This window comes from Canis aureus, chromosome 22, assembly GCF_053574225.1.
Source record: "Canis aureus isolate CA01 chromosome 22, VMU_Caureus_v.1.0, whole genome shotgun sequence".
Taxonomy (NCBI): Eukaryota; Metazoa; Chordata; class Mammalia; order Carnivora; family Canidae; genus Canis; species Canis aureus.
Genome location: NC_135632.1, coordinates 8,026,627 through 8,040,934, shown reverse-complemented (window position 1 = coordinate 8,040,934; position 14,308 = coordinate 8,026,627). Strand labels below are relative to the sequence as shown.

The 14,308-nt window shown below is 35.4% G+C and overlaps 1 protein-coding gene across 5 annotated transcripts in view; it reads left to right on the top strand.

Moving 5' to 3' along the window:
• Nucleotides 1-14,308, top strand: part of RNF13 (ring finger protein 13) — a 201,226-nt gene that overhangs the window by 70,976 nt on the left and 115,942 nt on the right. For 4 of the 5 annotated variants that reach the window (XM_077864719.1, XM_077864716.1, XM_077864715.1 and 1 more), the window contains 2 exons: nucleotides 2,633-2,762; nucleotides 8,099-8,179. In XM_077864719.1, the coding sequence (XP_077720845.1) occupies nucleotides 2,649-2,762; nucleotides 8,099-8,179 (195 nt within the window). In that variant the 5' untranslated portion in view covers nucleotides 2,633-2,648. The remainder of the gene's footprint in view (nucleotides 1-2,632; nucleotides 2,763-8,098; nucleotides 8,180-14,308) is intronic. The other variant, XM_077864720.1, reaches the window with a different exon arrangement.

Below are 14,308 nucleotides of genomic sequence, written 5' to 3'. Positions count from 1 at the left end.
TCCAGAGTAAAAGGAAAGAATCCAGCAGCTGGTGTGCCATGAGTATTGGTTTGAAGCTCTTGATAAGCATAGGGTCATTACCTTTTGAACATCAACCTGATTATTGATGTTATTGTCAGTTGGCCTTTAGAGTGTAGGTTTTGGAAGCTGCCTGAGTTTGAACCCCAGCTCTGCCATTATTCATTGTTTGGCCTTGAGTAAGTTACTTACCAATACCTAAGTTTTCCCCATCTATGAAAAGGGAGTTGTTAGGCTTAGATGAGTTTAACTCGATAACATGCTTAGAGAAATGCCTGGCTCTTAGTGATCAGTAATAGTTGTGGTTATTACACCTTTAGAGTTATTTTCCCTCTCCTTACACCAGAGTTGGCTGGGAATTCCAGAACTTTACAAAGAAAGTCATAGTTTTTACTCAGATTAAGTTTCTCAGGTTAGTAGTCAACATACTGCATATTCTTTATTTTATTTTATTTTATTTTATTTTATTTTATTTTATTTTATTTTATTTATTTTATTTTATTTTATTTTATTTTATTTTATTTATGATAGTCACATTGAGAGAGAGAGAGAGAGAGAGAGAGGCAGAGACATAGGCAGAGGGAGAAGCAGGCTCCATGCACCGGGAGCCCGACGTGGGATTCGATCCTGGGTCTCCAGGATCGCGCCCTGGGCCAAAGGCAGACGCCAAACCGCTGCGCCAGCCAGGGATCCCCTGCATATTCTTTCTAACAAGGTTTAGTAGTGACTATACCTTATTTTATAAGGATTTGCATATTTTTACGGTATGATTTCTGGCCAGAAATTATCTAGTGTGGTTGTGCTGGGAATCTCCAAGACTACCTGCAGGTTCAGTGATTTCCTAGAAGGACTTTCAGGACTCAGCATCTGGTTGTACTCATAACTATGATTATTTGCAGTGAAAGGATACAAAGCAAAATTAGCAAAAGGAAAAAGGCACATGGGATAAAGTCCAGAGAAGACCAGATATAATCTTTTAACAGTCTTCTCTCAATGGAGTCACACAGGATGTGCTTAATTCCTCAGCACTGAGTTATGACAACACATGTGAAGTGACTACAGGGAAGCTCAGTGCCCAGGGTTTCTTCTACTGGGGACTGTTCCTCTAGGCACCCTCTGCCTAGCATGTTCAAAATTTCAGATTCCCAGAAAGAAAATATGTTTTCAGTATAACCACATTGGAAAGTTTGGACACAATGAGCTGTTCTTATCAGGGAATGATGGGAAGGAACCCTCCTGAAACCTAAGTTCCCAGATGACTGTGAAAGGCCAACCCTGTAAGGAGGTCTTTCTAAAGATCTAGGCTCAGGCCTGCCACGTTAACTCTTTCCTGTGCAGAGTATATTATATATTTTACCTAAGAAACTAATATAAACAAATATGTACTTTTTTAAAAAGTTTTATCAACAGGTAATTCACACATCATAAGATTTACCCATTTAAAGTGAACAGCGGTGATTTTTAATATTTTTATAGACTTGTGCGACCATTACCACAATCTAAATTTTATCACCTCAAAAAGAAACCCCATAACCATGGGCAGTCATTCCCTATTCTTAGGTGCTTACCCCTCCCTTGACTCCTACTGCAGCCTTCCCTCCCCTCCCCCCCGCCCCCATCTACTTTCTGTCTCTGTGGCATAGAGCTATTGTATAAATTTGATGGGTTTTCAGATTTATTTATTCTTTGGTCTAATGGCTTTGTAAGAAGGTAGTTCAAAAATTGTTCAGAGGTATTTCTCTTTCAGTGTGTCAGTCGGTCATAGTCTGAGTCTCTATGATAGTCTCCAAATACAGAGCTTTATCAATGGTAATCATCAAAATTGGTATTACTTGAGTTGGTGGCATTTAATGAAATAATTCATTATAAAGGCCCTTGTTGTTGCAAACTTTGTTCTCATCTTTAAAAGAGTACGTTATACCAATGGTGAGGCCTACCAAGAAAATTTAGTCCTAAACAAGGACTATTGTTTAGTTCTTAATGATATCTTCTTGTTGCAAGATAGATAAGGACTAGTGTAGAAAATTGGATGAAGTTGGAAAAGGTAGCTGCACTATTGCCATTAGGATGGAGAGAAGGAAGGTGGTATATATTGTTAAGAGGGAAAGGGCAAAACATGTTACCTTATAATACATGGCTACTTTTTTTTTTTTTACTTTCTTTAAGGTAGGTACAATATGCAAGAATAAATAAAAAGTAGATTTACCTGTAAGATTTTAAATTCTATTTTATATATTAAAGATGTATAAAAATTCTTTAAGATTGTAAAAATTGTAAAGTGTTTTTTAGTCATTATTTTAATTGAAATCTATTTCCCTTCACAACTGAGTTAGTAGACAAGCTGTACTACACACTGAGAACTGTGGGAGGATATTTGTTTTGTGGTTAAAATACAGAGCTTAGTCACCATGAGTTATGTAGTTGTTGACTAACTGGATGTTTACCTAAATGTCCAAACCTGTGTAAATTCTTATGCTTTTGAAATATGTTTAATTTTAATGTTAACACGTTTGTATTTAAGGGATTTTTGGACATCGAGAATTAATATATGAAATGACTTGTTTTCAGGGGCAAAGCACCAGAACTCATTGTTACTTACTTGCTTGCCTTCCAGGTGATTTTACAGCGAAATGCTGCTCTCCATAGGAATGCTCATGCTATCGGCCACACAAGTCTATACCATCTTGACTGTCCAGCTCTTTGCATTCTTAAACCTACTACCTGTAGAAGCAGACATTTTAGCAGTAAGTATAATAAAATTTATTCGTGTCTAAAAAGTATACTTCAGAGAAAAGCTTTTAAAAAGCCCTAAGTGATAAGACATTTACCTATAGAGGACCGTACTCATCTTTTTATTGCTTAATATCTAACATAAGATCTGACATACAATAAGTACCTGATTAATGTTGTTGCTTTTGAGAGTGTATATGCGCTTTCATGAGTGCTCATGCACATGAGTATCTACATGCTGTGTATTTGTGTAGAATCTTACTGTTTTTCTTGTAAATTAGTGTAGCTCTAATGACTTTGATAGTGATATTTTGAAAAATTATACAAGATGCTTATAGAAAATTTTTTTTTCTTATAGAAAATTTCAAGCTCAGATTAACGTTAATAAGAAGGGAAGCATAATAATCTTGTCTTTGAGAAAAGTTTTTACAGAACATTGCTCCTCAAAATCTTAGTAGTTCTTTCTAGGTTGTCTTACTGTCCTCTATGCTGAGAAGTGTACATATTTTGTTTCTGATTTCTGTGAAGCCAGAAAAAGAAGAATTAACTGTGTGTGTATGTATGTATATCTCTACTCTAGGTATTATGCTAAAGATTTATAATTTTTAATTTCTGGGTATAAGTGATTTGCTTAATGACATTAGGTCATCCTAGAAACAGAAGGGCCAGAATTGTTGCTGACCAAAGCTTCATGTAGTCCTCAGTCATGTTTCTGTATGCTGTGGTACTTGGGGAGGTATCTAGGATCATTGCAGAATTTGGGAGAGCCAGGCTGGTTTCTGTATCCTAACTTTTGAATCTTAGCAATTCTAATCCCTATGAAACTCACCAACCTCTGTTACCCTCTTTAGTAGAGAACTAATTGATTAGATTTTTCTGGAATAGTCTAGATGGAGTAGAAGTAGAACTTGTAAGGACTAAGAGTCCATTGGCCTGCAAATTTTCCTCTAAATTGGTCCCCAAAGCCCTGGAATATTTTGGAGGTGACTTTTGAAATGAAGTAGAGGATTTATGGACTGATCAGTTAATGAAGATTCCCGTGAGCCTCTTTTTCCTTTGATTTCTTCCATATTCTCCCCTCCCAACTTTGTTCTTTGTAATATCTACCACACTGTCTTGCTTCTTTACTTTTTACCTGAAGTGGATTGTTATTTTATGGTTCAGCTATGTGATGGGCTAAATAAGTTTTAGTGAACTACTCTAAAACCAGCTGTGTGATCCTAATCAAATTACTTAGCCACTGTAAGTGCTTCAGTTTCTTTATTTGTAAACTGGTATGTAGTAGTGATAATTAAATAAGGTAAACTGCTTAGAACAGTACCTAACACATAGTAAATGTTTTATCTTTTTTATCTTCATTATAATTATCATTCTCCTCATCCTTTACCCACTACGTCGAGCAGTATATGAGACTTCCTGAGGTGTTTTTTTTTCTTTTTAATGTAGACACAATAAAATATTAGGCATAGAAGTACAGTCAGTCCTTGCGAGCAGTGTTCTCTATGTTTCAGGCCACTAAATGTGTGGAATGTATGTCGATATAATCTAGGGAAGGAACCGTTAGTATGGGAGTTGTTTAAATGGAGGCTTTTATGCTGACACTAAAGGGTAGAAGGTTGATGGTGCAGACATAGCTGGAGGAGAGTAGATTGTGAAGGCACGTAACTAGTAAAAAGGGGAACTAAATATCAAGGCAGAGGAACTAGATGTGGTAACACAAGCATTATAAGGAAGTGAGTCAAGAACCAGAAAATGGTAGCACTTCCTTTTAATTGAAAGCATCCTGAAATCTGAATGTGTAGTAATACAGATTTAAATAAATTGGACATCAGGTTGGTCCATTTTGGACTGGTATTAGGATGCTGTTTTTGAAAAAATAAAATTCAGATGATTTTGTTTTTGGCAGTTGAATTCTCCCATTTGTTAATTCCCTGGCAATAGTATTTGTCGAACTAGTTAGAGTTCTAAGAGAATATGGAGGTGCTACTATAGTGTGTTGCTGACTTGTCAATAAGTCCCCTAGACCCATGAGTACCCGGAAGGCAGGATAGTGTCTTACTACATTTAGTTTCTAGTGCCTAGTGAGAGTTATACAGTAGAAATTCATTTTTTTTAAAGTAGAAATTCAATAAATGTTTGAACCAATTAATAGCTTTTCTTTGGAGATTTCTTTCATATTTTCTTTTACTAGCATCTAGTCCTTGGTACTTTAGATTTTTGTTGTTTCTGTTAGCAATTCATCCTCATCATCTCTTATCTCATCATTTCTCTCTTTGACCCAAAATGAAATGAGAAATTAATTATGTGGGTTTATATCTAGAAACATGAAACTTTAGATTTGGCAGAGGCATTACACTTTTGAGATAATCAGATGGTTATTGTCTATTCTGAGGTACACAGGGTACAAGTGGCTAGTTAGCTTTGAGCTGTGCCATGATCTTCCTGAGAATTTGTATCCATCTTAATGTAGTTTCAAAGAGAGTCAACCCAATTCTGGTTTACTCCCAATCTACTTTTTGATTCTGTTTTAGGGATTTGTCAGAGAGAATCTGTTGCTTGGTAGGTGGTCGTGAGGTTCAGTGGGCAGAGTAGGAGAGAAGCACGCAGTGGTTAGTAGTGTGAATGGATTGGATTATATAGCATTGTTGTTAAGAGCTCCTGCAACAGAGTTAGAATGTGAGTTGAATTCCATTTCTACCACCCTGCAGTTGCATGACCTTGGACAAATAGCTTAATATCTCTTAAGTCTCTGTTTACTTAGGAAATGAGACTGTATGAGAGACAGTGTGGGACAGTGAGTTAAGAGCTAGGGCTCTGGGACCAGACTGCCTGTGTGAGAATCCTGGTTCCTCTAATATACTAGAGCAAGTTATTTTCAACATTTTGTGGCCACTCTGTAAAATGAGGATGATAAAATAGTGGCAGACTTTATAGGGCTTTTGTAAGGTTTAAATAAGGGAACCACAATTGTCAGGTGTTTAGCATGATATCATAAATGCTTAATAATTGTTAGTGTTTGTTACTTTATAAATTAAACCTTCTGTTAAAGCTTCTGTGGGAGGAAAGAATAGGTTAAGAAAAGACCTTTTCAAAAGAGGTGGATTAAAACTGTTAGGTGGCAGTCACTGAGGATGGGATTACAGAGAGGAATAACTTTATTTTCTACTTCAAGAATTTTAACAGCGAACATTCTTTTAATTTCATGAGCAGCAGCCCACCCTCCAATACTAAAAATATAAAGCACTTTTGTGTTAAAGATGTATGTTTGTCTTGTTCACGATAGGAATATTTTTTTTTATTTTTTATTTTTAAACAGTGTTATTGTGACAGGCCGTGTGAGACAATCCATATTTTGCTGTTAATGGAAAGATGAAGCAATTTCAAAATGGATCTCACTCAGTAACAAAACTTACTGTTTTGCAAATATTGTTGTTCAAGCTATAGACATTTAATTTCTGAGATTTTAACCAAAAAAGTGAAACTCCTCAGTACTAGGAAGTGATAAAAAAAAAATACTTAGTACAGTTGTATTTTCCATTTCCTGATTTTAAAAGTACAGTTTTTTTTTTTAAAAAAGGTACTGCCTGGAGACATTTGTGTTTTTCCTTTGGTCTATCTATGTTGATCTAGATCAGTTTCTTTATTTTACAATAGTGTCTTTGTCTTGGAGGAGTTAAATGACTTTCTCAAATTTAACACTTGAATCAATTAAAGATGTTTTAATTAAGAGGTTAAATGATACATTGTGATAATGGATATAAAAAGCCCTTGTGACTCCAAAGCACTTTGTAAACCATAGAGCACTCTGTAAGTATGAGTTATTGTTACAATAGGAAATTACCCTGAAGCAGTGTTGGCTTCCAGCTATACTACCAGGCTGATTATCCCAGAGATAACAGAATAGATAGATTTAGTGACCAAATTCAGATGCTCGAATCACACATTATATTAAATTAATCACAAACCTAGAATGAGAATTACAGGTAAAACATGGGTATGTTAAGACAATCAGGATAAGATTCAAGTGAAATGCTAGGACTATACCACCCAAATCCTGGGTTGGCAATTATTAGTTTGTTCAGTTTCTCTCAATGTTGCACTAGCTTCTCTGGTCACAGAGTGGTTACCAGGACCTGAATTGAGGGTGAATAAGGGGAATTGACAGAAAGTTTTTGGATCCAAAATTTGTTTGCTCTATTGAAGAGACTCAAGATATTTACATCTGAACACAGCTATAACTTGCTGTTAACCTGCAGAGTGTTTTTCTATTTGTCTCTGTCAGATGCCATGTGAATTTAGAATGTGGATCACCAGTGGGCATTTGATTGAAGGATGACAAAACTCTCAATCTGCATTTGTGACCTAATCCATGCTTTGTGAATATTTAAAGTTTGCTTGATCCTTTCCTACTATCCTTTGCTACCTATACATAACACTCTTGCTTTGTTCTATCCATCTTACCTATATTCAAAACAGTGTGTTCTGTTTTTTTCTATCTTTGGCCTACTGTTTGCAAAAAGCTATCTTAACTTCTAATACATCATGAAAGCTTTGCCTATGTTTCGGAAGTTACTTGTTTACTATCTTTGCTTAGTTTCATCTATCTTCCGTGTTTCTCTTTTCTGTATAGCAGATTGAACATTCTTAAATAATGCAGCAAACTCATTTTGCAATTATCATTACTGTTATCTTCTACAATTACAGAGAACTCTTGCTTTTTTTTTTTTTTTTTTGCTTTTTTTTTTAAAGGAAAAAGGGAACTGATAAATACTGTAGCATAGGAATCTGTATAAGGAAGGGGAAAGTTTAAGAGTTTGAAAGCCTTCAGTTCTCTATATGGATGTATTTCATTGAATTTACTCCTTTCATTGTTTAGCTCTAGATGAAAATGTCCAGATTATATAGAAAAGTCAATTTCATAAAAATGATTTGATGCTTCTTCTTTCTCTGGGGAAAAGCCATCTTTTGTAGATAGAGCCAGAAATATCTCTTCTATTAAATCAGACCCTTTAGAGAAAGTCAAAGGGAACTCTTGCTGGAAAATAATGTGTTTAGAAAATTCCTTTCTAGGGAAGAACTCAGAAAGCAGAAAGTGGTTTAATTTCACACAATAATTATGTGAAATCAGAATCTAAGCAGTTGTATATGTAGTAAATGGTATATATTCCTTGCTATTTTAGCGGATGTGCATTACAAAGTTGACTTAATTGTGTTAAGCTGTGATAGTGGATCAGAATTATGAAGTGACAACTTAAATAATAAATAAATCAAATGACAGCTTAAATAAACATTTTGTTTAATGTTATGTGTAAATTGGTTGTAACTTGATTGTTTTTAATTTTATATTTAGTATAATTTTGAAAATGCATCTCAGACATTTGATGACCTTCCAGCAAGATTTGGTTATAGACTTCCAGCTGAAGGTTTAAAGGTAAGCAGGTAATAATAATATGTGGTAAAAGCACAAAGTATTTAGTGAGGTCATTTTTATTCCTTGTTTAAAGAATGAAAATTTCTTACTATTATCATAAAACCCTACATAAACATTTGTAAAAGGTTCAGACTATTCAAAAGATATAAAGAAAATGAAAATAACCTATGATTGTATCATTCTGGACTAGCCACTGTTAACATTTTGGTATGTATTTCAGACATGTTTTCTAAGATATATGCTGTGTGTGGGGAGTGTGTGTGTTTATAGATGTATGTGTATGCATATATTTATGTAAGTGTTTACTTATATAATGAATCCATATTTTAATATTAAATAGAGCCATGCTACTTGGTTTCCAGGCCTTTTCACTTCTCCATCTAGAACATCTTTTCATAGTATTAGAGAGGGATCTATATTTTTATTTGCAATGCCTGGATAGTTTTGCAGTATCATGAAATATTATGGATTTTTGCATATTTATTTGTTTAAATTTTCATGTGGATTTTTAGGTTGTCCAGTTCTTGCTATTATAAACTGTGCTACAGTGAATGTCTTTATTTTTGTGTATTTGTCTATTTATTTGCATAAGATACATTTCCAGATGTAGAATTGCTTTGTTTATGGAACACAGGTTTAAAATTTTATTGTATATTCCAGGTTGCCCTTTGAAAGCTTGAGACAATTTAGATTCCCACCAATAGTGTCTGAGACGTTTTCCCCCAACCCTCCCCAATTCTGGATATTACCAAATTTTAGTTAAATGATTAAAAAAAAAAAAATCTAATGGCAGTGCCTGGGTGGTTGAGTCAGTTAAGCATCTGCCTTCAGCTTAGGTCATGATCCTGGGTTCCTGGGATCAAGCCCCGCGTTGGGCTCCCTGCTCAGGAGTGAACCTGCTTCTCCCTCTGCCTGCATTTCTCCCTGGTTGTGCACACTTTTCTCTCTGTCAAATAAATAAAACAAAATCTAAAAAAAAAAGTCATTGAAATTGAGAACGTCTTAAGATTTTTTGCCCTGTGTATGTGTGAACATGTGCATGTGAATGCGAGAGTGAATTGCATGTTAATGCTCTTTGCCCATTTTTATTTTTTAAAATATTTTTTTATTTTTTTTGAGAGAGTGTGTATTTACAAGAGTGGAGGGGTGAAGGGGCAGAAGGAGAGAGGAGAAGGAGAGAGGGAAGCAGACTGTCCCCTGAGCAGGGAGCCCAGTGAGGGGCTCCGTTCCAGGACCCTGGGATCATGATCTGAGCCATAGGCAGATGCTTAACTGACTGAGTCACCCAGGTGCCCCTCTCTGCCCATGTTTAAATTAAAATGTCTATTCTTACTGATTTCTAAGAACTCTCTATAGACTGGAAAAATTTATTATTTGCCATATTATATGTGTTTCATGTCATTTTTCTGGCTTATACTTCATCTTTTAACTTTGTTTAAAGTTTCAGTAGTTTTGTTTACGTAGTTAAAAATTGCTATGCTTTCCTTCTATATCTGGGATCATGGTGAGAAAGTCCTTCCCTATTACAAGATGAGATTTTTATGCTACATAAGTTAAAATACTTGAAATTGTGTGTATGTGCCACAGAATGTTTTCAGGTTTTTCTTTCTTAAAATTCCACATTTAAGTACCATAAAACTATTATTGTCATTTAGGATGGCAGTCCCCTTTGGGAGGGACATATTAGTTTTTAAGTTTTTTAAAAGATTTTATTTATTTATTCATGAGAGACACAGAGAGAGAGAGGCAGAGACATAGGCAGAGAGAGAAGCAGACTCCAGGGAGCCCGATGTGGGTCTTGATCCCGGGAACTCCAGGATCATACCGTGGGCCAAAGATAGACGCTCAACTGATGAGCCACCCAGGCTAGTTTTTAATTTTTTGAAGATTTTAAATTATAAAAAAAAATTCCCAGCATTGTAGGACTATTTCTCACTGCAAAAATATTTAAATAGAAAAGACACATACAGAAGAAAAAGGAAAAGCCTTCCATTACCCTCTCTTCATCTATACATGTCAATCCCACTGTCCTCTTCAGCATTAAATACAGTGTGACCTTAAAGACCTTCAGATCTTTTTCTGAATATGTGGTGCTTTTTAGTTCATAAATTCATGAACTCAAAAAGTTCGTAAGTGATTACCATTTGTAGGTATGAAAAGTTTCTTAATTTTTATAATGGAATCAATTCTAGCTAATTTACCAGAAAAGGATTTATGAGGGGATAAAGATGTCTAGAGTATCATATTCTGGAGAGGCAGTTTCCAGATTGTCAGGAACAAAACACAGAACTTCCTTGTAGAAATTGCTTGAGAAAGGATTGATGCAGCCACTGACCCCCGAAGCATAGCACCTTTTCTCCCATCAGGGATCCTCTGTGATCTTACTTCAAAACATTCTGCTTCTGCTGCTTCCCTAGCTAAGGAAATACTCTTTGCCAGACTGTTTTCACAAATCTAACATCTTGATTGTTCTGACTGTGGGCCACGGAGTTACTACCACATACTTTAGTGAAATACTAGCTATTATGGAGGCTGGCTAATACAGTTTATAGATTTTGTTATTTTTGTTTTTTTAGTCTGCTTTGGAAAGATGGGATTCATAGTTTGGGGAAAGTGGGTTCAGAAAATTTGGGGGCACTGTGAATGGCAGATACTCACTACAATGTTACTGTGTAATTGGACTCCCTGCACATCCTCACACTTAGCATTATGTCTTAGAGATCTTTCCACAGCTGCACCTATTACGCACTGCATGGCATTCTGTAATATGAAAGAGCATAGTTTATTAGTCATTTCCCATTAACAGATATTTTTGTTTCTTATCCACAAATAAATTATTTCTCTAGGATAGAGACTTAGAGAAGTTTAATTGATGAGTCAATGGGTGTGAACATCTGGAATTTTCATAGATACACTAAATTACCTTTCCATAAGGCTGTACTGATTTATTCCCATTAACAGTGCATGAGAATACCCATTTTTTTCTACACCCTTTTCAATACTGGTTATTATCAGTCTTTTTAACCTTTGCCAATCTGATGGGCGAAAAGTATTATCTTGTTTTAATTTGCATTTCTCTGCTTACGGATGATTTTGAGCTGGCAGCCTTTCTTTCATTGCGCTTAAGGAGTCAAACCATCCTTTTACTAAAGAGCCTTTCTGCTTAGTAAGGTTGTTTTAAAGAGTTGCATTAACTCCTGATAACCATAGTCTTACTGGTGTTCCTCTATTACTATGCTATTATAAACTCAGTTTACATTTAAAAGATGTTTTGACAAATTTGCTTATTCACTGCCAAAGAAAGAATAGTTTTAAGGATCTGCCTGCTTTTTTCCCATTACGACAATATAAGGCAAGCCCAGGAAGTGAGATACAGGGGCAGTAAGGAGAGAATGGTTCTAACAGATTGTTAGATCATTATGGATGGGTCTTATATTTGCATAGCTGGCTTGCCATTGCCCAGAATCAGAATTCACAAATGGTAGCCTGTTCATTATTGTTTACAAGGAGAACTTGATGGTGATCAAGTGGGGATGGTTGTCTATAGTGAAATGTCTATAAAACCAATTAAGTATGTTAAAAATAGTTTTTGTAGGCATAAATTCTGTATCTGTAGGTTTTATGATATTCTTGGATTCTGCCATTTATAAGAGATCAGATATTTATGGTATAACACATGTCAGTTGAAATTCTGTGTTTACATTCCATGTACATATGCTCCAATATTAAGCTAATGGTATTTAGAGGTTTTCAACCCCCACTGTCATTTAAAAATATATTCAAGTATATAAAAATCAGAGAGCCAAAGAAAACTTGAGCTTTAATATAAAAATGTAAATCTTGCATGGATTAAAATATGGCATGCTAGGGTTAGAGAAGTTTTATTTTATTTTATTTTATTTTATTTTATTTATTTATTTATTTATTTTTTACTTATGATAGTCACACAGAGAGAGAGAGGCAGAGACACAGGCAGAGAGAGAAACAGGCTCCATGCACCGGGAGCCCGACGTGGGATTCGATCCCGGGTCTCCAGGATCACGCCCTGGGCCAAAGGCAGGCGCCAAACCGCTGCGCCACCCAGGGATCCCCGAGAAGTTTTATTTTTTTTAAAGATTTATTCACTTGAGAGAGAGGGAGAGCACAAAGTGGGGGAGAAGGGGAGAGGGAGGAGAAGCAGACTCCCTGCTGAGCAGGGAAATAGTTTTAAAATAGTAGTGTTGTAGAAGTTTTAAAAGAAAGATTTGATATTTTTACCTGGGGTGAACTCTGTGTTTTCAGTTATAGCTTTTGATTGGCTGTTTTTTGTTTTGTGTCTGTTTTGTGGCTGTATCTTAGATATGAAGGGAAGATCTATGGCATCAATTTGTTCCCTGAAGTCTAAATACCTTGAAAGAGGCCTGGCAATGAACTACTGTGTGGTGTGGTCCTTGTCCAGAGTTAGACACTCACAAGGAATTAGTTTCCGTTAGTCTTCATTAGACTTTCTTCTGTTCCTCTAAAAACTTGTAAATTTTTCGCATATCCCCTACTCCATGCTCATGAGGTCTTTAATCTTTCCAGAATGGTATAGTGTAAAATAGGTCTCTATTCTTACCTTTTTTAAATAACCAACTATTAAAGCATCAGTGAACAAGCAAGGTTTTACTTGTAGATTTGTCATGCTTTCAGGATCTCCTGCTAGACTCTTGGTTTATTATTAATATAGTTAGAATAATTTAGTTACACACTGAAGGCTAGTCTCAGGAGGATCAAATTATTTAGGTTTCTTATTTATATACTTTTAAGAAGTGACTGGATAAGTAAAGGAGATAATGATGATTATTAAAAAATTGAAAACCAGATTTATCTCTAAGGAAGCCTTAGTAAAGCTAGCATCAGATTTCCTGAGTACAGCTATCAATGGTAAATCTTATTTTCAGCAAAAATCTTTTAGACTAGATATACTGTGATCATTGTATACAGTGTTTTTGTCATCTAGTACTTAGTGTATGTTCTTCATGCTGATAAGGAGAAGACATAGAGGATGAAGGTCATGGGATGTAAATGTGTCCTTGACTGTATCATTCCTCATATCTAGAACAAAGGTTCTAGATAGTTTGTACTTTTTATGAATATGTATTCTTATATATGATTTATTTCTCCTGATCAGTATTCTTAAATTAGTACCCTATGTTATCACTAATTAATTTTCCCCAAACTAGACTTATTATTTGAAAATTTAAACTTCAGGACTCTCTTGGAAGAAATGATTTTGTTTAATACAAAGTCTTGAAATTAAAAGATTTTTTTTTCTCTAGTGAAGGAAAATGCAAATATTGCAAGGAAACATGATTGTTTGGATGCCTTATTTGTTTTTGTTTTTTTAAATATTTTATTTATTTATTCACAAGAGACACAAAGAGAGCGGCAGAGACACAGGCAGAGGGAGAAGCAGACTTCATGCAGGGACCCTGATGTGGGACCTGATCCCGGGACTCCAGGATCACGCCCTGGGCCGAAGACAGGCTCTAAACCGCTGAGCCACCCAGGGATCCCCCTGGATGCCTTATTTGTGATGCTTCTTTGTTTTCTTTGTAGGGAAGATGCTTAAGAGCAGCTACTTGTATTTTCCCTTCCAGAACAACTTGATAGTTTTGTGACATGAAGGAGTCTTGGTTAGACTGAATATACTTAGCTTCCTCACTCCTAGGAACTGTTAACTGTGATGATATCACCTTCAATTTGTAGTCTATAACAAAGGTTAGAGTTCCTTTTTCAAGGGATAAATAGAAAATGGAACCATTAAATTAAGAAGTAACACCACACCTGTTTATACAAAAAATAGGAATTCTAAAATCAATACATTTTTTCGAAAGCACAAAGGTATAAAAAAGAATGCCTCCTCAGTGAATTTTGAGCTTTTAAAACCTTTTCCTGTTAATTTCAAAGGTAATGATTGCTCCTTCATTTTTTAATTTTACTAGGGAATAGAGCATTTCATTAGGTGTGGAGAATAGCAAAAATTATTTCATTATGACAATTTATTAATGGAGAAGTGTGGAGGTAGGGAGAAAGAGTAAGGGGGTGGAGGGCCTGAAGGAAAGCATGGAAAGTCTACACATAACCCTCCCAGCTCATGTAGAATTC